We start from the raw sequence: 24,056 nt of genomic DNA, 5'->3' as shown, positions 1-24,056 counted from the left end.
CCTTTTTACAAAAAAAAAGTTCAGCTTGGCCTCCTCCCCACCACCTCCTGTGTCTCCCAGTTAAATAACAAAGTGACCTGAGCATTGAGGGATCCCTATGTTTTTCTAAAAAAGTTTTGCTTGGTATCTCCCCTGCCTGCTCCGGTATCTCCCTATTGGATAATCAATTGACCTGAGTATTGGGGGGACTGCGTACCGTGGTTCCATCTCCACAGCTCCTTTTATCTGCTGGTCACTACAATAGTGACACAGAGGCTGGTGGACTAAAGCCTAAGGAGCATTGAAGGACTTGGGCCCCTACATTATCCTAAAAAAGTTCAGCTTGTCCCTCCGCCACCAACACCCTCCATTTCTCCCTTTTCAATCAGGTGATCTGAGCACTGGCAGACTCAGGCCCCTACATTTTCATAAAAAAATTCAGCTTGTCCACAACCGCAACTCCTTTGTCTCCCTACTTGATGATCAAGTAACCTGAGCATTGGAAGACACCGGCCCCTACCTTTCCTAAAAAAGTTTAGCTTGGTCTCCCTCCTACTACCTCTGGCATCTGCCTATTGGATAATAAGTTGACCTGAGCATTGGGGGATTTAAGACTCTATGTTTTCCAAAAAAGTTCAGCTTTGTTTCCTACCATGTCCTGAGGCTCTATATTGGTTTAGTGAGCTGAATGAGCTAAAGGATGAATTGGGATGAATCTGGGAATTGGGAAGCAGAAAGGGGAAAGGCCAAGTAGGACTCCACATGAGGTTTTTGCTGTTTATGAATTTGATCCTTTGATAACATGCCGACTCTTTATTTATTAACTCTGGATTTATTTGTTTGCAGGGTGAACCTGGTATCGTGGGCCCTCCTGGTCCAACTGGCCTAGATGGTATGAAGGTGAGCCCAATTATTAAAAATTGAAGAAAAAGTTGAAAGCCTAATTTGCAGACCTTTGAAGGATCAACCTCAAAATTTAGAATAATAATGTATGTGTAATGTTTAATAAATATGCTCTATGTATGTCTATGCTGTATATTTTTAACCCAGTCTGCTATTATTTTATTAGGTATCCCATGATATCTGCTCTAGTTAATAGGGTTTAATATACCTGTGACATTAGTAAGGAACACCGTACAGTAGAGTCTGAGAGTAAGCCAGATGACATTCATTTCAGTGAGAGCTTGGTCTCTGTGCTGAGAGTGCGCTGTACGGCAAGCTCCCAGTACAAAGAGAGGTACGCAAATATGTGGCCTCACGGATAAAGACCCATTTCTGTAAGGTCAAATGTATGTGTACTGTCGGCAGGAAGGGGTTAAACATAAAGCTTAATTGGGCTCCGTTCACACTTGAGCGATTAGGAATTAGGTTTTGGAACCGTAGCAAAATGAGTGGCACACGTTTGGGCGCCATTCATCTTAAATGGCATCCCGAACGCGATCTAGATTGCAAGGATCGCAGCAAAAAACGTGTGTAAAATTGCGCCTGGCTCAGGACCAAAATTTGAGTTCCAAAATTGAGGACCTCAGAATCTGAGGACCAAACTGTGAGTTCCCGCTATGTGCAGTGTGAATGGGGCCTAACTGAAAATAAAAACTATAAGCAAAGATATTAGAGGGTGAAAATGTAAAAAAGTGACCTTGGGCTTTAAGGTTTATGTTGTGTGCTGTGTGGTGTTGAACCTGTTATAATTTATATTTTAGGGGAGCAGAGGAGATCGAGGGCCAGATGGAGAAGCTGGACCAAAAGGTGAACAGGTAAAATCCCAAAGATATTGTACATACTGTATGTACAGATAACACCATCTTTCAAGCTGCTGTAGATGGCAAATCCTTCAACGAAGTCCACATTTTTGAGACATTGATGTTTCTTTTTTGTTTTCAGGGGTAAAGCCAAAATCGAACATGCTTTTTTTAATTAGTAGCACAGCGTTTTATATTAAGCAGCTCTCGCTGCAATATTCACCTCCTGTTTGGTGCTGTCAACCACACCCTCACCAAGTCCGGTGACATTCAACCTGCTTCCCATTACCCCTAAGGTATACAAAACAAGCCTTCTGGCTTAAGGGTTAAGGTTAGGTGTGAAGGATTACATTTTAGGGATGGGGTTAGGGTTACCTTTTAATGTTAAAGTCTTAGGGGCTTATTAATATAGCAGCCCCCTTGCCAGGCTGCTAGGTAAATTTAGTTTTCGGGCTTTTGTTAGAATTGCTTGGTTTGGTCTGCTAAAGACTCTAGGACAGGGGTAGGCAACCTTGGCTCTCAAGCTGTTCTGAAACTACAAGTCCCATGAGACATTGCAAGACCCTGACAATCACAGGCATGACTCCTAGAGGCAGAGGCATGATGGGATTTGTAGTTTCACCACAGCTGGAGTGCCGAGGTTGCCTTCCCCTGCTCTAGGAGAAGCTTCTGAAAATTAGGGAAGGAGGATTCAAATACCCAACCAGAATATTCAGTGAGGCCTATCCAATCCCTGGGGAGGTATGCCCATATGGTGGATGGGTTCCTGTTAAATAGGCTGGAGTGCAGGGGAGATGAGCTCTTTCCTGTATGGGGATGGATATGTGATTTTCAGGGGGCTGCCTGCCCCTGGAGCCTTCCTGAACTGGATGCTGGATCTCTTCTGGGGCTATGCCTAAGAACCGATTAAGGGTCTTGTGAGTAGAGCCTCTATGCTACTTACTTCTGCATGGTCTACAGCTGTGCACCCATAGACTGTCCAATTATTTAACCACTTGTGCTACCTACTCCTGCATGGTCTTCAGCTGTGCACATACAGATCTAGTAGTTCTAGTAGAACTACAAATTTTAGGTTAATTTTAGAGGAATGATTATTAGGCCCATGTGCTTTGGTCAGCTGTCAGGAGCCTCCCAAAAAACCCTGGTGTTTCCACGTATGGCAGGGATATGCAATTAGCGGACCTCCAGCTGTTGCAAAAGTCCCATCATGCCTCTGCCTCTGGGTGTCATTCTTGTGGCTGTCAGAGTCTTGCTATGCCTCATGGGACTTGTAGTTCTGCAACAGCTGGAGGTCCGCTAATTGCATATCCCTGACGTATGGGGAGCATGTGACTCTCTCCCTTATCCTCCCATGTCCCATGTGACAGCACTGGGGCTTTAGCGATTGGCCACCCAGCAGTGTCACATGGGCCCTCAGCCCTGTACAAGCTCCAATTACATTTGTTTCACCCCCTGCAGCTGAACGGATCTGCAAGAATGCAAAAGGAAACTCAAAATGTGCTGCCTGGAGTTAGGTCATAAACTGGACCAGTTGCGTTGTTTTGAGTATGGCGTGGAGTGGCATCACATTGTTAGGAAATTCACTTTAAAAAAAAAAAAAGTCAGCACTTATGAACACTGTAGCTGCTGATTTTTAAGAAACAAGTACTTACCAGTTGATGAAGTCCGTCACTGTCTTCCCCACAGCCGATCTCTGGTGCCGCCATCTTGTATTTTGCACCTGGCTGTGACTTTCTGTTTTCTCACGGGTGGCTCCCCCACTGGCAGTGTGGTGAAACTGAAGCTTTCTGGAATGAGCACATTCCTAGACTAGGAGAAAATTGAGGAAGTGGGAAATTGTACCTGTCAGGAAAAAGGTACTCGCTCACCATTAAAAAAAAAAAAAAATTAAATGTTATAAACATGTTAGAAGCTGGAGGGAGGAAGAGTATAAGCGGTACTTTGCATTTGGGTGAAGGTCTGCTTTAAGTCTGTTTTCTGGTTGCCTAATGTATAATAAGTGACAGGTGGAATATATTGGATAAAATATACTAAAGGTCTGTATTTTTTGTCTTATTCCAGGGTAATCCTGGAATGCCAGGTTTCATCGGATCTCCGGGTAATCCAGGACCGCCTGTAAGTACTCAGTTTTTTTACCTTGCTTTTAAAGACAGAGGTTACCTTTCTCTGCAATTACAGCTGCAAGTCTTTTTGGGGATGTCTCTACCAGCTTTGCACATCTAAAGAGGGACATTTTTGCCCATTCTTCTTTGCAAAATTGCCCAAGCTCTGTCAGATTGGATGGAGAGCGTCTATGAACAGCAATTTTCAAGTCTTGCCACAGAGTCTCAATTGGATTTAGGTCTGGACTTTGATTGGACCATTCTAACACATGAATATGGCTTTGATCTAAACCATTCCATTGTAGCTCTGGCTGTATGTTTAGGGTTGTTATCCTGCTGGAAGGTGAACCTCCGCCCCAGTCTCAAGTCTTTTGCAGACTCTAACAGGTTTTCTTCTAAGATTGCCCTGTATTTGGCTCCATCCATCTTTCCATCAACTCTGACCAGCTTCCCTGTCCCTGCTGAAGAAAAGCATCCCCACAACAGGATGCTACCACCACCATGTTTCACGGTGTGGATGGTGTGTTCAGGGTGATGTGCAGTGTTAGTTTCCAGCCACACATAGCGTTTTTCTTTAGGCTAAAAAGTTCAATTTTGTTCTCATCTGACCAGAGCCCCTTCTTCCACATGTTTTCTGTGTCCCCCACATGGCTTTTTGCAAACTGCAAACAAGACTTCCTATGGCTTTCTTTCAACAATGGCTTTCTTCTTGTCACTCTTCTATAAAGGCCAGATTTGTGGAGAGCACGACTAATAGTTGTCCTGTGGACAGATTCTCCCACCTGAGCTGTGGATCTCTGCAGCTCCTCCAGAGTTACCATGGGTCTATTGGCTGCTTCTCTGATGAATACTCTCCTTGCCCGGCCTGCCAGTTTAGGTGGACGGCCATGTCTTGGTAGGTTTGCATTTGTGCCATACTCTTTCCATTTTCGGATGATGGATTGAACAGTGTTCCGTGAGATGTTCAAAGCTTGTGATATTTTTTTTATAACCTAACCCTGCTTTAAACTTCTCCACAACTTTATCCCTGACCTGTCTGGTGTGTTCCTTGGCCTTCATGATTCTGTTTGTTCACTAAGGTTCTCTAACAAACCTCTGAGGACTTCACAGAACAGCTGTTTTTATACTGAGATTAAATTACACACAGATGGACTCTATTTACTAATTAGGTGACTTCTGAAGGCAATTGGTTCCACTAGATTTTAGTTAGGGGTATCAGCATAAAGGGGGCTGAATACAAATGCACGCCACACTTTTCACATATTTATTTGTAAAAAATGTGGAAAACCATTTATCATTTTCCTTCCACTTCACAATTATGTGCCACCTTGTGTTGGTCCATCTCATGAAATCCCAATAAAATACATTTATGTTTTTGGTTGTAACATGACAAAATGTGTAAAATATCCAGGTGGTATGAATACTTTTTCAAGGCACCGTACGTAAACTTTTTGATAATAAAACATTCACTTAAGGATTTGCACAGGCAACAAGACATTTGTTTCTGTTGTTTTGGAACACCTTATCAGCTTCACTGCAACCTAAACTCTTGCTGTAGAGCATTAGGAGACTGTCTATTCTACAAACTGCACAACAACACATTCCATGGACACTGTTCTAATATTATCTTTCTGAAGACAATCTAGCAAGTGAACATGATACTGTATATCACATTAGCATAAAAGCACCTAATATTATCATTTAATCATTGGTAAAGCATATAATATTTTTTTTTTTTCTTTACCAACCTCCTACCAACCACATAATACAGCAGCAAAAAAGGTTCTCTTTAATGCCCAGCCACCACACATATGCGTCAATGGTGGCATGAGGTTGTGTGCTGAGAGCACAATCCTTGCATGCTCCCAGCACACTGACTGAACTGTCACCAACAGTTCTTAGGCAAGACTTTTAAATGAAATCCAGTGGGATGGACTTCCGATCATGTGACCACTGTAAGAGCCCCAATCACAGCAGTCACATGATACAGAAGCCACGCCACCTCCTGGGCATTAAAGCCCACTTAGAAGAGTCTACTGGAGGCACGTGTTAAGGGATTAAGAGGCAGACCATGGGGACATGTGCATGTATTGCAGAGATACTCTGCATATTTTATTTTTTGCCCAGTCATACACTTTAAATAGATGATAAAACAGCAAGACAGTCTACAATAACTTGTGCTTCATCTTGGAGTATCCTCATCCAGTTAGCTAAGCAAAATTCTACAAGTCATCCAATGGTAATGACTCTTTCATAATACATTGTAATGTTTTCTTCTTCTTCTTTAAAAAAAAAAAAAGTTGTATCCATTTGATTTGCAATAACTGAATGGTTTTTAACATTTGTAGACTTATAATAATAAATTCACTCATTAAAAACTTGTTTCACTGATTTTTAGGGACCTGATGGCCTTCCTGGACCCATTGGACCTCCTGGCCCCTCTGGAGAGACTGTAAGCACAATCATATATAAACAAAATACCACCTCCCCTTTATGTTATAGAGGTGAGGTGTGGTGGTGGTGGTGGTGGGGGGGGTCTGTAATCCAGCAAGCGAGACCTTATGCCGTGTACAGACGATCGGAATTTCCGACAACCAAACCGTGGATTTATTTCCGACAAATGTTGGCTCAAACTTGTCTTGCATACACACGCTCGCACAAATGTTGTCGGAAATTCCGATCGCCAAGAACCCGGTGACGTACAACACGTACAACGAGCTGAGAAAAATGAAGTTCAATAGCCAGTGCGGCTCTTCTGATTGATTCCGAGCATGCGTGGACTTTGGTGCTTCGGAATTGTGTAATTGTGTGACAAAGTTTTTTGTCGGGAAATTTGAGAACCAGCTCTCAAATATTTGTTGTCGGAAATTCCGATAGGAAATAGAAAATGTCCGATGGAGCGTACACGAGGTCGGAATTTCCGACAACAAGCTCACATCGAACATTTCCCGTGTGTACGCGGCATAAGTCTTGGATGACAACACTGCTTGGGACTTCAGGGAAGCAGAAGCAGTGTTGTCATCAGGGACAGGCTGAGGTGTAGGCAGGAGAGGTGGCTGCCTTGGTCACTTAAGCAGGACGGGGGGGGGCAAAAACTGAGCACCTGAATACGGACTAAGAAAGCAATAAAAAGCTGACAGAGACTTAGGGGAGGACTGGGAACCTTTGTCCTGGAGGCCACACACAACCAACAAGCCCTTTTGTAGTAACAACAGATTTTTGTGGACATAAAGAGACTATCATCAATTAAAAAAATAGCAAAATCAATGATTTCAAAGGTTTATTTGCAGTGTTTTCCTTTTTTCATTCACTTGCAATTTGCCTTTGAAAAATTGGACTACTCCAACAAAAGTCAACTCCCTAACATAGCCCTCTTTTTCCTTGCACGTAATAGCCTCCTCCTCTTCTGGGAGTGTCAAATTACTGCCTCTGCTGACCCAGATCATCTGCCCCTTCCTTCACCTCCCTACAAAACTTTTCATCTGCCCCTTCCTTCACCTCCCTACAAAGCAGCCATAGCAGTTGTGAAGGGAAATACTATAGAGAATCATTTGATTGGCAGCTTCTGGGGCTGCTGACATTCCATCCAGCAGCAGTCTCAGGGATTGTGGCTGTCAACACAAGGTAGGCTTTTACAGGGAAATAGCATGCATAAAATAAATTAAATGAATATGTAATGGTAATATAAGGTTGTTGTTGAAATTATTGGTGTTGCAACAGGGTTTCTTTAAGAAATTGTACAATGAAAAGTGAGCTATGATGTCTCATTGATTGTTGGAAGGTGAAAGGTGGGTGTTCCTAAAAGACTAATGGGTTATGGTGACACCTTTTTATATCTTTCATCATCAGCTTCCTTTGCGGCTGTCGACAATCAGGCAATGCCCATCATATGTCACCGATTGTGGGTCTTGATCTGATCGATGTCTAAATTAGTACTGGCCCAAGGGGGCAAATCACCCCTCTAACCGTACTTGTCTCTATCCAAAACAGAAATAAAGTTTTGGGTTTGAGTTGGGCTTGAAAGCAAACCTTTTTAAACTTTTAGGTGTAAGGAGCTTCTTCTCCTCTGATTCCTAATTAAGTTTGTTACAAAATATTGCTCTTTTTTGGGGATGGGTCCCACATATCACCAACCACCTGCCCAGTAAGGGTACATACTGGGCAGTGAGATGCCTTAGCTGGATGAGGAGGAAGGTGAGTGGGCCAGACTTAGCCCAAGGTGGAGAAGGCATAGCCCCATATGGACAGGGTTTAGCCTTGTATGGGAAAGGCTTATCCCCATGTGAGCAGAACTTATTCCTATGAGTACAGGACTTATCCTCCTATGGAAGGGCTTAGCCCCATGTGGACAGGGTTTAGCATTGTGTGAGAAAGGCTTAGCCTTATATGGGCAGGACTTATCCCCATGTGGGAGGGGCTTAGCCCAGTGTGGGTAGGACTAAGCCTCGTGTGGAAGTACTTAGCCCCATGTGGGCAGAACTTTTCCCTATGTGGGTAGGGCTTAGCCTAGTGTGGGGAAGGCTTAGTCCCATGTGGGTAGGACTTAGTCTCATGTGGAAGGGCATAGCCCCTTGAGACTAGTGTTTAGCCTTGTGTGGTCAGGACTTATTCCCATGTGGGCAGGATTTAGCCTCATGGGGAAGTCTTTGGCCCTATGTGGATGTGGTTTAGCCTTGTGGGTGAAAGGCTTAGCTCCATGTGGGCAGAACCTATCCACATGTGGGTAGGACGTAGACTTGTGTGGGGAAGGCTTGGTCCTATGTAGGCAGAACTTAGCCTCCTGTGGAAGGGCTTAGCCGTGTGTGTGGGAAAAGCTTCACAATGTGGTTAGGGTGTAGCCCCATGTGGGAAGGGCTTAGACCTGTGTGGGCAGGACTTATTCCCATGTGGGCAGAACGTAGTCCTGTGTGGGCAGAACTTGGTCCTGTGTGGGCAGGATTTAGCCTCATGTGGAAGTCTTTAGCCCCATGTGGATGGGGTTTAGCCTTGTGTGGGGAAGGCTTAGTCCCATGTAGGCAGAACTTAGCCCCCTGTGAAAGGGCTTAGGCATGCGTGGGAAAAGCTTCACAATGTGGGCAGGGCGTAGCCCCATGTGGGAAGGGCTTAGGCCTGTGTGGGCAGACCTTAGCCTCATGTGGAAAGGCTTAGCCCCATGTGGACAGGGTTTAAGCCAGAAAACAGGAAGTCAACTTTTGCTTTTAGAAACTGCATGTTAACAAACATCTGTGCATCACTGTTTCGATCATAAAAGTTTGTGAATGTACCAAACTCAGTTGTGTAGCATCGAATCTAAGCTGTGAAATGATTTTAGGTTAAGCAATAAACCTCCTTTTTTCAAAACAAACAAAAAAAAAACATATTTTCTAAATTTGTGCAAATGACTTCAATTATAAAATAAATTGAAAGCTCGATCATTTTAGGACTTCTTGAATGTATACTTCTTAAAATTGGTAATTGCATTGGTCTGGGGGTCATATCACAAAGAAAAATGCAATTACAAGATTTCCTTTGAAACTAGTTGTTTGATGGTAGTGAAGTTTGCTTAAATAAGTGCTGAGCAGCCTTTTCCAGATAATGATATGTTTAGGATATTTAAAAAAAATAATCAAATCTTAAAAATTATTTTTCTTTTTTTTTTTTAAGAGAACTGTTCTATGGCATTTACAACCTACAGATTATTTTTTCACTTTTCTTTTCAGGGTAAAGAGGGCCCTCCTGGACCCCAAGGACCTCCTGGATTACCCGGACTGCCAGTAGGTGTCAACATATTTGCTGTACCTGATCTTCAAAACAGTTCTAGACCTAATAATTTTGTTTTCTACATGTTTCTGTACTGTTCTGTTGTTTCTCATGTTTCCTATGGATAGGTTCCTATAACCTTATAATGGGCCCAGGGCTGTTTTTACACAAAGCCAGTTGAGGCAGCACCCATGGAAGGAACTGTTGGGGTGGTACTGACACTCCAGACTGATCGCTATTGAGTAAGACTGATTATTGTAGAACCACAGGCTCAACATTGCTGAGCTTGTGTGAGCATTTTTGCAATGGAAAAAGGGGGAGCTCGGTAGGTGGGGTAATCGCAAAAACATCCACCCTTGGGATGCTTCTGAATGTATAAATTTTAAGGCTGTAGAACTTTTTTTTCTTTCCTTGAAACAAATCTGCTTATGCTAGAAGGGAAATAGACTGCTTGTCCATTGGACACCTCATGTTTAAAGCCATCAAAGATGGAGAAAAGCCCAATTAAACCCTCTGTGTGTATTACAGGAATTCAGTGAGGCTTAATATGCAGTAATAGAATATGCTGTTCTTTCGGGGGGGTTTTGTTCTTAAATATTGTAGCAAAGACTGAAATTTTCTCTGCTGACAGCACCTTGGAGAGCTGGACCACTGCTCTACTCATAAGTGAAGGCCAGGGTCTCCAGAGGATACAACATGCTCCCTGCACACTGCTCAAATCAACAGTGCTCCAGGTTCCTGAGCAGTGCTGTTACTTGGAGCAGCGCACAGGGCATGGGCATGGAAAACTGCTGGAGAACTGTTGCTTGTGTGTGAGAGCAGTGGTCCGACACTTCAAGGTGCTGTGAGAACAGGATATTTTAATTGTAAAACTTAGAGCAGTCATCTCCAAACTGTGGCCCTTTGCTTGCCTTTATCCGGCCCTATTTCTGCCACAGACACCAACAACGGAGCATAATTCCTGCCACTGAAACCAACAATGGGGCACAATTCCTTCCAATGGCACCAATGATGTGGCATTATTCCTTCCACTGACACCAATGATGGGGCACTATTCCTTCCATTGACAACAAAAATGAGGCACTATTCCTCCCACTGACACCAACTATTCCTCTCCCTAATACTAAAGATCGGCCATTGTTTACTCCCACTGGACACAGTCTGGTCCCCTTAAAATCTGAAGAACAGTAAACTGGCCCTTTCTTTAGAAGGTTTGGAGACCCTTGACTTAGAGAATAAAAAAAAAAAAAAAAAGAGCATCATATTTATTACTGTATATGCAGCTTGACTGCATTACAGTAATAAGTGCAGAACGTTCAGTTAGGCTTTGAGGCAGAATGGGGTTCTAGAATGCGGTTCTAGCCAAGGTACACTAGGCAATCTCCTGCACTCGGGAGCCCGGTCAACTAAGTAAGTGGTGCAGCTAATCCCCTTAGAAAAGTAAATGGAATGTCGCAGGTCTGCCCTCCTCAGAATAATGGGTATCCTTAGAACTGAAACATACAAAAAGAACAGGAGGGTGCACCAACCTTGTGCATTACCAAAGATAAAATTTTATTATAAAATGTAACAAGAAATATACTCACAAACAAGCTTTAAAACAAGGCTTATCAATACTCCGGCAATTGGGAGCAGTATCTCTGAACGCCTACAACCTGGACCAGATATTTGGAGGAACCAGATGGCATTGCAAACGCCTTACACGTTACAAGGGAGAACCCTCTTCCTCAGAGCCACCATTCCTGTGATGCCCAATGTGCATTGGCTGCACTGTCATGACCCCATCCATCAGACACCAGTAGAGTATTGACCTATTGAGAAATGGGACTTTTAAGATGCCCCGATGCATATACATGCATTCGCATTACATCAATATCACAGGACAATAGATAAAATAATTATTTCACAGCTTGCCAACTTTGCCCATTCAACATAATACTCATTTTAAATATTTTGCAGAGGATTATTTCCCAGAGTCTTGCATATTTGTCGGGTCAGCGGGGGTCCATCAGCGGCAAATGTACATGACGCATTTTGTGGATCTGAGGATTCCACTTCTTCAGGTTCTGTGAAACAATCAGGAAAACTTAGACAGTATCCCATGCGAGTAAAAGAAAAACAGTATGAGTTGTATTGCCCTGCCCAATCCTGGTTAGAGGTCCATGAGGGATACAGCCAATCCCCTTCACCACCAAGGAAAGGCCTAGGATTTAATACAGAGACCTCATAATCAGGGTAAGACTATATATCATTTGGGGTGATATAGTGGTGTACTGAGGCCTGTCCCTCTTTTGAACCGTGCAGTCTGAGACAGTTGAGGCTGCTCAGTCCAAGTTGGCAAACTGCAAAATAATTATTTTATCTATAGTTTCAGGATATTTTATTGGCTATTTGTGGCCAGGATGTTTTGTATTTTATGGATCTAAGAATCAACCTTTTTTGTTTAGTGTGGGGGTCTCCAAACAAAGGGTCCATTTACTACCTTCCAGACTTTAGGGGGGCCGGACTAGGATCAGTGGGAGTAGAAAATTTTGTGGCATCCGAGTAAACAATTCCCCATCATTGGTGTCAGTTGGAGGAATAGTGTCCCATTGTTGGTGTCAATAAAAGGAATTCTGCCCCATCGTTGGTGTCAGTGGGAGGAATGTGTCCTTTAGTTGGTGTCAAGGGGAGAAATAGTGCCTCATTGTTGGTGTAAGTTGGAGGATTTGTGGCTCATCGTTTGTATCAATGGAATGAATTGTGCCCTATCGGTGTCAATAGAAGGAATTGTGCCCCATCGTTGGTGTCAATAGAAGGAATTGTGCCCCATCGTTGGTGTCAGCGGGAGAAATTGTGCCCTTTTGATGGTGTAATTGAGAGGAATAATGCCCCGGAGTTGGTGTCAGTCAATGGAATAGTAAGCCAAGGGCTGAAAATAAGCAAGTGAAGGGCCGCAGCTGGCCCCCGCGCTGCACTTTGGAGACCATGGTTTTAGCGCAATATAAATAAATGTAAAAATGTTTTAATAAGAATGGATGTCTTGTTGCATTCTGTTTCTATTTATATCATTAGGGATGTTGGTACCATAATTGGGAAACCCCAACCCCCATCAGACACCAGTTCATCCTCCCACCTATCTACTACTATACCCTCCCTTGTTAAGTGATAGGCAGGTGCACAGCTTTGACCAGTTGGGCTATCCTCTTTTATATCTGCCTGACGTTCAGCCTTAATCATTATTTTGGGATAAATATTATAGTAGTACCTAAAAAAAAGTGTTTTCAATAACAATCAGGGTATTTTCTCTTTGTGTTTTCTCATCATTTGAAAAGTTTTCTGTTACTGTCTTTCAGGGCATCGCTGGAAAGGACGGAAAGGACGGCAAGCCAGGCTCGCCTGGGGAAGCAGTATGTCATTTTTATTAAGTAATAGCACTATGGCAGTTGTATTAACAAACACTTGGTCTGATTTATGGCTGAAGTCACGGTGTCATTGTGTAGAGTTTTCCCTGTTTGTTGTCAGTCCAGAATAAGCTTTGTTCTGTCGCGCGGAAAATACCGAAGCATGATATATATACAGTATACTGTGTGTATGTATATTTTTTTTGAGTAGGAAAGAGTCTTGGTAACTATAAATATGAAGACAGAAAAAATAAAGGCTGACATTTTATCGTTCTCACTGGAGCTTAAATGCAAGAGATATTCTTTAATGGACGCACCTGTTCCAGAGACAACTGTCTAAGGAGAGATTTTCCCTACTTTTGACAGATGGTCTGTCACTTCCTGTTGCAGATTCGGGACAGCTGACAATTGGACAAAAAGTTGACAGGGGTTTTATCCTACTGTGAAAGCTACTGTGCAGTGGCTATGGAAGCAGAAAAACATTTTTCAATTGTTGTTCAGTCGTTTAGTCGTGTCCAACTCTTCATGACCTTATGGACCATAGCGCGCCAGGCTTTTCTGTCCTCCACTGCCTCCCAGAGCTTGCTTATTTTCATGCTCATTGTCTCAATGATGCTATCTATCCATCTTGTTTTCTATCATCCTCTTCTCCTTTTTCCTTTCATATTTCCCAGCATCTGGGTGTCTTCCAATTATTCGCATTAGGTGGCCAAAGTGTTCGAGTTTCAGCTTCAGGATCTGTCCTTCCAGTGAATATTCAGGGTTGATCCCCTTCAGGATTGACTGGTTTGATCTTCTTGCCATCCAAGGGACTTTCAAGAGTCTTCTCCAACACCATAGTTCAAAAGCATCAATTCTTTGTCGTTCAGCCTTCCTTATGGTCCAACGTTTACAGCCATAGGTTACTACTGGGAATACCATACGGCACTTTGTCAGTAGGGTGATGTCTCTGCTTTTTTTTATAATGTTGTCTAGGTTTGCCATTGCTTTCCTCCCAAGAAGCATTCAGACTCCTTAGTTCTTCTTCACTTTCTGCCATTATTGTGTAATCGTATGCATATCTCAGGTTGTTGATATTTTTCCCTGCGATCTTAATTCCGGCTTGTGATTCGTCAATCCTGGTATTTCACATGATATAATCTGCATATAAATTAAATAAGTAGGATGACAATATACATCCTTGCCGCACTCCTTTCTCAATTTTGAACCAGTCAGTTGTTCCATGTCCTGTTCTAACTGTTGCTTCTTGACTTGCATACAGTTTTTTCAGAAGACAACTGAGGTGGTCTGGTATTCCCATTTCTTTCAGTATTTGCCACATCTTGTTGTGATCCACACAATCGAAGGCTTTATTGTAGTCAATAAAGCAGAAGTAGACCTTTTTCTTGAACTCCCTTGCTTTCTCCATGATCCAGCAAATGTTGGCAATTTGATCTGTAGTTCCTCTGCCTCTTGGAAATCCAGCTTATACTTGTGGTAGCTCTCGGTTCACATGCTGCTGTAGCATGAGCCAGCAAAAACAAAAACACAGACTTGACACCGCTCCCGGTCACCAGGACTCCAGCTGGAGACTGGGAATGAGCACAGGAAAGTGTTACAGCTGGAGACTAGGAATGAGCACAGGAGAGGGGCTCCAGATGGAGATTAGTATTGAACACAGGAGGGGGCTCCAGATATTGACTAGGAATGAACACAGAAGGGGGGCGCTGCAGCTGGGGATTGGGAGTGAGAGCAGTAAGGGTCTCCAGTTAGAGACTAGGTGTGAGCACAGGAGGGTGCTCCAGCTGGAGACTACAGCTGTCCATATATGTATCAAATTTTGGCCAGTTGAGCAGGGACTGGGCATATTTTGATCTATCTTTGGCTGTTCCCACTCATCAGAAGTTGATCTAATGATCGACTTCTATCAAACGGGAATGTTGGTAAACTTTAATTCGATCAGTGGCTGCAGTCAATCGGCTGCAACTGCTGTCAGAATACAATAGCTGGAGACTAGGAGTAAGCACATGATTTGGGCTCCAGCTGGAGTTTAGGAGAGAAAGCAGCTAGAGACTAACATTGAGCACAGAAGAGGGCACACGTTAATTAGGAGTAAGTAGAGGAGAGGTCTCTAGCTAATGACTAGGACTTACAGATATAGGAGTCTCCAGTTGGAGTCTAGGAATGAGCACAGGAGAGGGCTTCAACTGGAGACTAGGAATGAGAGCAAGAGGGGTCTCTAGTTGAAGACTATTAGTGATCACGAGAGGGAGGCTCCATCTAGAGATTAGGAGTGATCACAGGAGTGATAACATGAGGGGCCTCTAACTGGAGACTAGGAGTGACAGATGTAGGAGTCTCTAGTTGGTCTAGGAATGAGCACAGGAGAGGACTTCAGCTGGAGACTAGGAGTGAAAGCAGGAGGGGTCTCCGGTTGAAGACTAGCAGTGATCACAGAAGGGAGGTTCCATCTAGAGATTAGGAGGTATCACAGGAGGGGTCTCTAGGTGGAGACTAGGAGTGAATATAGGTGGGTCCTTAAGATGGAGACAATGAATGAGAACAGAAGGTTCCAGTTACAGTCTAGAAGTGGATACAAGCAAAAGCTTGAGGAGTGTAGACTAGAAATGAGTACAGAGGGCTAGAAGACAGGAGGGGTCTTCATCTAGAGAATATGATTAAGCAGGGGGCTCCAGATGGAGACTAGCAATGAGTACAGGAAAGGTCTAGGTCCAGATAAAGATTAACAGTGAGTAGAGGAGGGGGATCCAGACAGAGACTAAATACAGCAATATAAGCTCTAGTTGGAAACTAGGAATTAAAACAATAGGAGTCTCCAGCTGGAGTCTAGGAATGAGCACCAGACGGGGCTTCAGCTGAAGACTAGGAGCGAGAGCAGGAGGGGTATCAAGCAGACAGAGACAAGCAGTGATTACAGGAGTAGAAGGCACATGAGGGGTCTCCAGCTAGAGACTGGGAGTGAGAACAGGATAGAGCTCCAGATGGAGACTAGAATTGACCATAGGTGAATCCTTCATTTGGAGACTAGGAATGAGAACAGAAGGGGGCTCAAGCTGCAGTCTTGAGGTGAGCACAAGCAGAAGCTCCAGATGGGGACTAGGATTGAGTACAGAAGGAGACTCAGAAGAAGACCTGGAGGCTATATATAAGCACAGGAGGGGTCGCCAGATAGAGACAAGGAGTGAACACAAGAGAGATTTTCAACTGCAGACTAGGAGTGAGGACAAGAGGGGGCTTCAAATGAAGCCTAGGATTGAGTATTGGTGGGCCCTTCAGTGGGAGACTAGGAATGAGAACAGAAGGGGTCTCCAACTGCAGACTAAAAGCAGAAGCTCCAGATGGAGACTAAAAGGGAGCACAGGAGGTGTCTAGAGACAAGGAGTGAACACAGGAAGGGCCTCCAGCTGTAGACTAGAAGCACATGAGGGGCCCAAAGCTAGAGACAAGGAGTGGACACAGAAAGCCCCTCCAGCTGTAGACTAGAAGTGAGCACAGGAGGGGTCTTAAACTAGAAACAAAGAGTAAACACAGGAATTACCTCCAGCTGTAGACTAGAAGCACATGAGGGGCCCAAAGCTAGAGACAAGGAGTGGACACAGAAAGCCCCTCCAGCTGTAGACTAGAAGTGAGCACAGGAGGGGTCCTAAACTAGAAACAATGAGTGAACACAGGAAACATCTCCAGCTGTAGACTAGATGTGAGCACAGAAGGAGTCTTAAGCTAGAAACAAGGAGTGAACACAGGAAGCACCTGCAGCTGTAGACTAGAAGTGAGCACAGGAGGGGCCTAAAAGCTACAGACAAGGAGTGAACACAGGAAGCGCCTCCAGTTGTAGACTAGAAGTGAGCACAGGAGGGGCCTAAAAGCTTGGAGAGAAGGAGTGAACACAGGAAGCACCTCCAGATGTAGAGTAGAAGTGAGCACAGGAGGGGTCTTAAGCTAGAAACAAGGAGTGAACACAGGAAGCACCTGCAGCTGTAGACTAGAAGTGAGAACAGGAGGGGCCTAAAAGCTACAGACAAGGAGTGAACAGAAAGGTCCTCCAGATGTAGACTAGAAGTGAGCACAGGTGGGGCCTAAAGCTAAAGACAAGGAGTGAACAGAAAGGTGCTCCAGCTGTAGACTAGAAGTGAGCACAGGAGGGGCCTAAAGCTAGAGACAAGGAGTGGACACAGATTGCACCTCCAGCTGTAGACTAGAAGTGAGCACAGGGGGGGTCCTAAACTAGAAACAATGAGTGAACACAGGAAACACCTCCAGCTGTAGACTAGATGTGAGCACAGAAGGTGTCTTAAGCTAGAAACAAGGAGTGAACATAGGAAGCACCTGCAGCTGTAGACTAGAAGTGAGCATAGGAGGGGCCTAAAAGCTACAGACAAGGAGTGAACACAGGAAGTGCCTCCAGCTGTAGACTAGAAGTGAGCACAGGAGGGGCCTAAAAGCTAGAGAGAAGGAGTGAACACAGGAAGCTCCAGCGCCTCCAGATGTAGACTAGAAGTGAGCACAGGAGGGGCCTAAAGCTAAAGACAAGGAGTGAACAAAGGTCCTCCAGATGTAGACTAGAAGTGAGCACAGGAGGGGCCTAAAGCTAAAGACAAGGAGTGAACAGAAAGGTCCTCCAGATGTAGACTAGAAGTGAGCACAGGAGGGGCCTAAAGCTAAAGACAAGGAGTGAACAAAAAGGTCCTCCAGATGTAGACTAGAAGTGAGCACAGGAGGGGCCTAAAGCTAAAGACAAGGAGTGAACAGAAAGGTCCTCCAGATGTAGACTAGAAGTGAGCACAGGAGGGGCCTAAAAGCTAGAGACAAGGAGTGAACACAGAAAGCGCCTCCAGCTGTAGACTAGAAGTGAGCACATGAGAGGTCTCCAGTTAAAGAATAGGAGTGAAAGCAATAGGGGTCTCCTGAGGGAGACCAGGAGTGAACACAGAATAGGACACCAATAGCCGTACCATGTTTCCTACAACATTATAATACCAAACTGCAGCTAATAGATTTAAAAATCAGTGGGGCTTTATTGAACACTGCACAGCTTGACAAAGCATATCTCTTTAAGTTTACAGACAGGTAAGGAGCACTATAATAACTGAAGATAATTTTTTACGGATAATTCCCCTTTGAGTGAATAATCTTCCTAAAAATAATAATGGACTGACTCCCTTTAATGCACTATGATTATAGAATTACGTGACACTTTCTGCTTTGATGCTTACTGTTTCGTTTTTCAACATCTAACACCAACACCAATTACCTTGGCCCCAACGAGTATAACTTGTGTCTTCCCGCTGTTCATGTAGTGTGCAGGAGTCAGCTCTGTGGTCATTTATCAGTGTTGTGAGAAAAATGCCTCAAACACGTACACTGTGCTGATCACCAGCAGCTTCACAGAGAGGCAGCAGCTTACAAGTCTCCTAGATTTGCTTTGCTGGGATTTTGTAGCTTGAAAACGCTAATGAATAATTCTCCTATTATTTTTTTTTTTCACTGAAGTCATGTTCAGGGAAAGTGTGATTTGCATGGCATATTAGCTGTAGGAAAAAACACCAGCAGCATTTAGAGCTCAAGAGATTTAACATTTTAACCAATTCATCTCTTAGCTATGTACACTGCCTATGGACCAGACCAGTTTTTACATTCCTGCTATGGGCTTTGATGTCATTATGTAAAATTAATTAATGCGTACATAATTTTTTTAGGACAAACTTGGCTTTCTTATAATGATATTGGCTTGCAAAAAATATTACATTTTTTTATGCAACCCATAGACAAATGTCTTTTTTATTTTGATTGGAGTTGGTTTAAAAAAAAAAAATAGTGATCTACCATCTGTCCCTTTCAAAATCATACTAAAATTAAGATTCCGGAACAAAGCATTGCAAAGTTTTTTTTCTTTCAATTTTGTCACGCTAAAAAAACTAACAAAACAAATGAAATAAAATCAAAAAGAGTTTAAATATAAATGCCTAAAAATTAGAATAAAAAGAATTCAGCAGGAAAAGGGGAAGAATGACTTAAGGCAACCTTCCTTAAGGGGGCATGGTCTGAGCATGGCCGAGTGAGGACGTACGAGACACGAGCTCCCGGCTTTCCACTAGCTCCAGGATAATTAGCTCTGTCAGGCGCCAGCATCAGCGGCATGCACTCAAGCAGACAGCAGGAGACTAAGACCTCCTGCAAGGCAGCTAAAGCAGCAAGAGCCGGTGAATTACAACCGGAGATCCCAGATTTTTTCTCGGTGGCTCAGGGCTTGGGATCGGTGAGTAAGAAGGTGGGCACATTAAGCCAGACTCTCGGGAGCTCGTGGATACAGACAGCCCAGGCTCTGTTGACCGCAAGGGTGAGCACGGACGCTCCCCAGGACACCCGGCAGAAGCCACAGAAAATATCGGTAACAGTAAGACGGCTTCCCCTTCAGTATGAAAAAGCAGGGCCAACAAGTTCAAAGAAGGAAGATCTGAGAACATTGATACAGGCACTCCCCACCAGGGCAGATATAAAGGCTCTTATTTTCAAAGTAGAGGGCGCTCACCACAAGAAACTGCAAATGGTGCGGGTGGAACTACAAACAATGCCAGATCGTTTGACAGACGGCGAGACTGCATCGTAGGCTTTGGAACAGCTGGTGATTTATACTGGGGGGGAGATAGGCTTTTCCAGATGGGCAATGCAGTGGCATCACAATTACAGCTAGAAGACCTGGAGGACCAAAGCCGTCGAAATAATCTGCGGCTCCGAGTTATTCCGGAAAATACAGGTCAAGAAAATCTTCAGGACATGGTAATATCTATCTTTTAAAAGATGTTAGAAGATAATGTACCCCTAAAAATGGATCTTGATAGGGTCCATAGAGCATTGGGACCTAAGCCTAAGGATCCTAATTGCCCCAAGATGTAATATGCCGCCTACACTACTATGCACACGGGGAGGCTATACTCAAAAAGGCACGGGAGGCAGGCTCAATAGACTATAAAGGTGTACAGTTGAAAATATTACCTGATTTATGAAGAGCTACACTGCAGCGTAGAGCATTGCTCCACCCAGTTTAAGATCGGGTACGACAGTCAGGCTATACCTACTGTTGGAGGTTCCCAATTTCGGTTTTGATACAGAAAGGCACCTCTTCATTTTTGCTTCGATCTCGGGCTGACTAATTAGATCTTTTTTCATTTTTGGACACTGAACTATTTCCTGTCCCAGACTGGCTGCAGTTATTTTCACGAACATCGAGTCATAGTCAGCTATGGCTTCACAGATAGATTTATCAACATACCAAGTGGAGACTTGAAGAGAAATTTAGACCTGTTAACTCATGCAGATCATAAAGGTCCTTTTCCTTTTTTTTCCCCCCTCTCTTGGGGGCCTATGGACTTATAGTAGTCCTTGATTCCTGTTCATAAAACTGAACTACTTCAGTTGATAAGACATTTCATATAGATAAGCAAGTGTGTGGGGGACAGGGGTAAGGGAAGGGGGGTAAGGAATATATTATAAATGGATGATGTTTGTGCTGATATGATACGTGGCTGTTGGGAGTATCAATAACCCCCCTTTTTTTTGAACGAGCGAAATGTCATTTAGATAATGTGAGATGAGCATGTATTTACTATTACCTTGGGATGGGCGGAGCCTTATATGTTTGTCACATTAGAAATAGCTAAAATGTGCTCACTTGTTTCACATATGGTATGATTAGAAGACAGTGACTTAAGTATTGAGACGGAAGGTGTAACCAGATGAGCAATAATTGCTTTAGTTATCCTGATAAGGAAGAGATTACCTGATATTAAATAGAGAGAAGGTCCCTTTTGCTTTCCTCCTTTTTTTTTTTTCGGGGTGGGGGAAAGGGGAAGAAAATTGAGAGATGCACCAACACATAACTTAGACACACAATGAGATGGGTGGATTGGGTTTGGTGGCTTGGGTGCGGGTTTGTGAATATATTAGGAACTAGAGGGAGGAGGGAGGAGGGCTTCTGTTGTTTTTGTTGTTTTGGTATATTGTTTTTTCTTTCCTTTTTTTTTGCACACCCAAGTATGAGATTGTAGAGGGTCTTATTTTCACTTCAAGAACACATAACAAGAAGGGGTGGAGGTTATGCAGAAAGTTGATATAAGAAACAAATACAAAGGTATATTTAAGGGGTATAATAGACAGGGGGGGTGCAATAACACACAAATACACTAATACACATCGACCCACAATATTTAGGTTGGGCAAGGACCACGAGAGTAAGGAGGTATAATTACAAGAGGGATAGAATAGAAGGAAGGGCTAGGGGCTGGTATCAGAGATTATTAATATTAATGAACATAGAAGGGTAAATTGAGGAACAAGCAATAGGGACTTAAAGGAAAGAGAGAAGAGGTCTCCAAGGAAGAGAAGTCCCCCTCTTTTTTTTGGACCTTCTGGATTTATAGGATATTAAATTAGTAGGTGATATTGATGTAAGGGTCTCCTCCTCCTGGGAGGGGGTGTTTGGGGCTGTTGTCCCCCCCCCCCCCATTATTATTAAATATATTGTTAAGTTTTAAAACTTTTAAAACTTGAAATTAATTAAATTAAATCAATATGAATTATGGAAGGAACCAAAAAGACCTACAATGAAGAATTGGTGTAATAAAATAAATGAGATCCAAAACTTAGAGTATCTAATGTTCAATGATGGAGAGAGTTTGGAAGTCTTCGAGGAAAAATGGCGGGAATGGGTTAATTACAAGCTAACAATGAGATACGCCGAAGTCATGGGAGCATAGGGAACATAGTAGTAAAGGAATAAAATAAAATCTAATACACATAGGGAAAGGAGGAACAAAGAGAAGGAATATTGGAAAAGAGAGAGGTGACCTGGAGTGAGATTGGCAGAGGTGGGTACTTGAGTGGGGGGGTGGGGGCCTGGATGGGTGGGGTGCGGGGATTGGGTTGTTTGTTTTCGGGTATAAATGTATTAATTACATAAGTACATGGATGTTATGGTAGTTTTTACCACTCTAAATGTGATATGTTTTGATACAGACAAAAATGAAAAAAGAAATTGAAATACAAATGGGGGGGGGGGGAAGAAAAAGGAAAAAAAAAAAAGGAAAGAAAAAAAAAAAAGGGGGGTAAGAAGAAATAAAAAGCTACTATGATGTGACATATGATGGGACAAAAATGGACTTTAATGGTGAATTAAGTATCCCAAAAGAACTCACTGAAGTAGCTTAAAAAAAAAAAAAATCAATATGAATTATAGCTGTAGTTGGGTACTATTATCATGATTATTGTAACTATACTTTGATAATTTTTTAATTATATTTTAACCCATTAAGGATCAGAACTTTAGATCTATTGGGAAAGAATTGAGTAGATACAAATCAACATAAATAGGAACTGTCACTGTTTAGCCTTATATTTATTTTTTTTGGAGGCACTGGTAGAGATAACTGGGGGCTCCCTATCCCTGGTCATGTTTAACTACTTCCCCCTACTAGGTTAGCACTCATGTAAGTATTGAAGTGGTAAGCTGAGTGCTTAAATCAAATTTGCTTTGGTTACCCTTGGGGAGGTTGCAGAATTGCACCCCCTCCAAGAGGTTTTAGTTGATTGGGGTTTTTTTTTTATATCTTTTCCTCTACCTCTCCATTCTCTTGAGCCCCTCCACTCTTCAGGTGTCTGGGCTATGAGAGGGGGATATAAGAAATGGACGCCCTCTCAATAATGTTCCTTAATGTTAAGGGACTAAATATCCCCAAAAAGCGCTGTATACTTCTTCAAGACCTGAAACAGATGGGGGCCGATATAGCATTTCTTCAGGAAACACATTTTAGGGAGAATTATCTCCCTCTGCCTAGAAATAGAGCTTTCCCAAAGGTTTATCAGGCTACCAATTCGAGGCGGGTTTCTATTTTGACTTCTAATAAGATTCCATGGTCATGCTCAAGGTTCTCTGGCAAGATTGGGGGTTAGGGGTTACTTTGGCCTTTTTCTAATACTCAGCGGGATCTCTTTTTCAGAAAACCTTTGGATGAACACTTGGGATTCATGGAGCCCAGAAACGGATCTCTGGGTCGCTCCACGGAGCGATATTAGTGGATGTATGGTGTCTTCTTCATTCTGGGGAAAGAGACTATTTTTACTACTCAGCTCCACATAAGACATATTCTCGCATTAATTTTTTTTTTTATTCCACATAGTCAAATGCATTCAGTGGTTAAAGCTACCGTTGGGATAATCACCTGGTCAGACCATGCGCCTAATTCTTTGAAATACAACCTTTCAGATAGTCGACCCCCCGGTCCTGCAATATGGAAACTTAATGAAAGCCTCCTACAGGACTCCTCTGTAAAGGAGGATGTCCTTAGAGAGGCGACATGGTATTTTCAGTTTAATGATATGTCCGATTGCGATCCCAGAGTGATCTGGGAGGCTCACAAAGCAGTGATATGGGTGATCCTGATTAAAAATGGGGCTAGGATTAAACGAGAGAGAGAAGTAAAGCTAACATCCTTATTAACAGATATCCAGCGACTAGAGGCCCTGCACAAACGGGCCTCCACCTTGGTTGTGGAACGGGATCTCTTGACCACCCACAGACAGGTCACAGATCTACTTTTTTACAAGCTAAAAAGGCAATAGAGGTAGGAAAAAAGCAGAGATATGAGTATGGTAACAAATGTGGTAAACAACTAGCTAGCTCCCTGAGGGAACAGCAATTAAAGACGTATGTCCCAATGATTATGAATGCAGAGAAGTCCTTTATTCGGCTTAATTGACAATTTATATTCTCGGTCCTACGACAAGTAGGGGTGGGAGATAATATACTCCGGTGGATCTCTAACATCTATACCCAACAAACTGCTCAGGTAAAGGTGAATGGAGTTTTGTCCCCTTCTTTTAGGGTTACCAACAGAACTAGGCAGGGTTGTCCATAATTGCCACTCCTATTTACCCTGTCTTTGGAGCCTCTACTCTGTAAGATATGATCGAACCCACATATTATAGGTTTGTCAGTTGAAGGAACGCAGTATAAGATTTCGACTTATGCAGATGATATGCTTTTTTTATTGACTAACCCGATGATATCACTTCCTAACCTCTTCCAAGAAATGGAGACATATGGCTTCCAATCTTAC

The 24,056-nt window shown here is 43.1% G+C and overlaps 1 protein-coding gene across 1 annotated transcript in view; it reads left to right on the top strand.

The window, feature by feature from the left end:
• The window catches only part of COL22A1 (collagen type XXII alpha 1 chain), a 424,543-nt gene that overhangs the window by 345,238 nt on the left and 55,249 nt on the right, over positions 1–24,056 (top strand). Inside the window, exons 46-51 of the mRNA XM_073632290.1 lie at positions 826–879; positions 1,683–1,736; positions 3,783–3,836; positions 6,222–6,275; positions 9,523–9,576; positions 12,898–12,951. Of these exons, the coding sequence (XP_073488391.1) occupies positions 826–879; positions 1,683–1,736; positions 3,783–3,836; positions 6,222–6,275; positions 9,523–9,576; positions 12,898–12,951 (324 nt within the window). The remainder of the gene's footprint in view (positions 1–825; positions 880–1,682; positions 1,737–3,782; positions 3,837–6,221; positions 6,276–9,522; positions 9,577–12,897; positions 12,952–24,056) is intronic.

This window comes from Aquarana catesbeiana, linkage group LG05 (genome assembly GCF_042186555.1).
Source record: "Aquarana catesbeiana isolate 2022-GZ linkage group LG05, ASM4218655v1, whole genome shotgun sequence".
NCBI lineage: Eukaryota > Metazoa > Chordata > Amphibia > Anura > Ranidae > Aquarana > Aquarana catesbeiana.
This window is presented reverse-complemented; position numbering and strand designations above follow the sequence as displayed.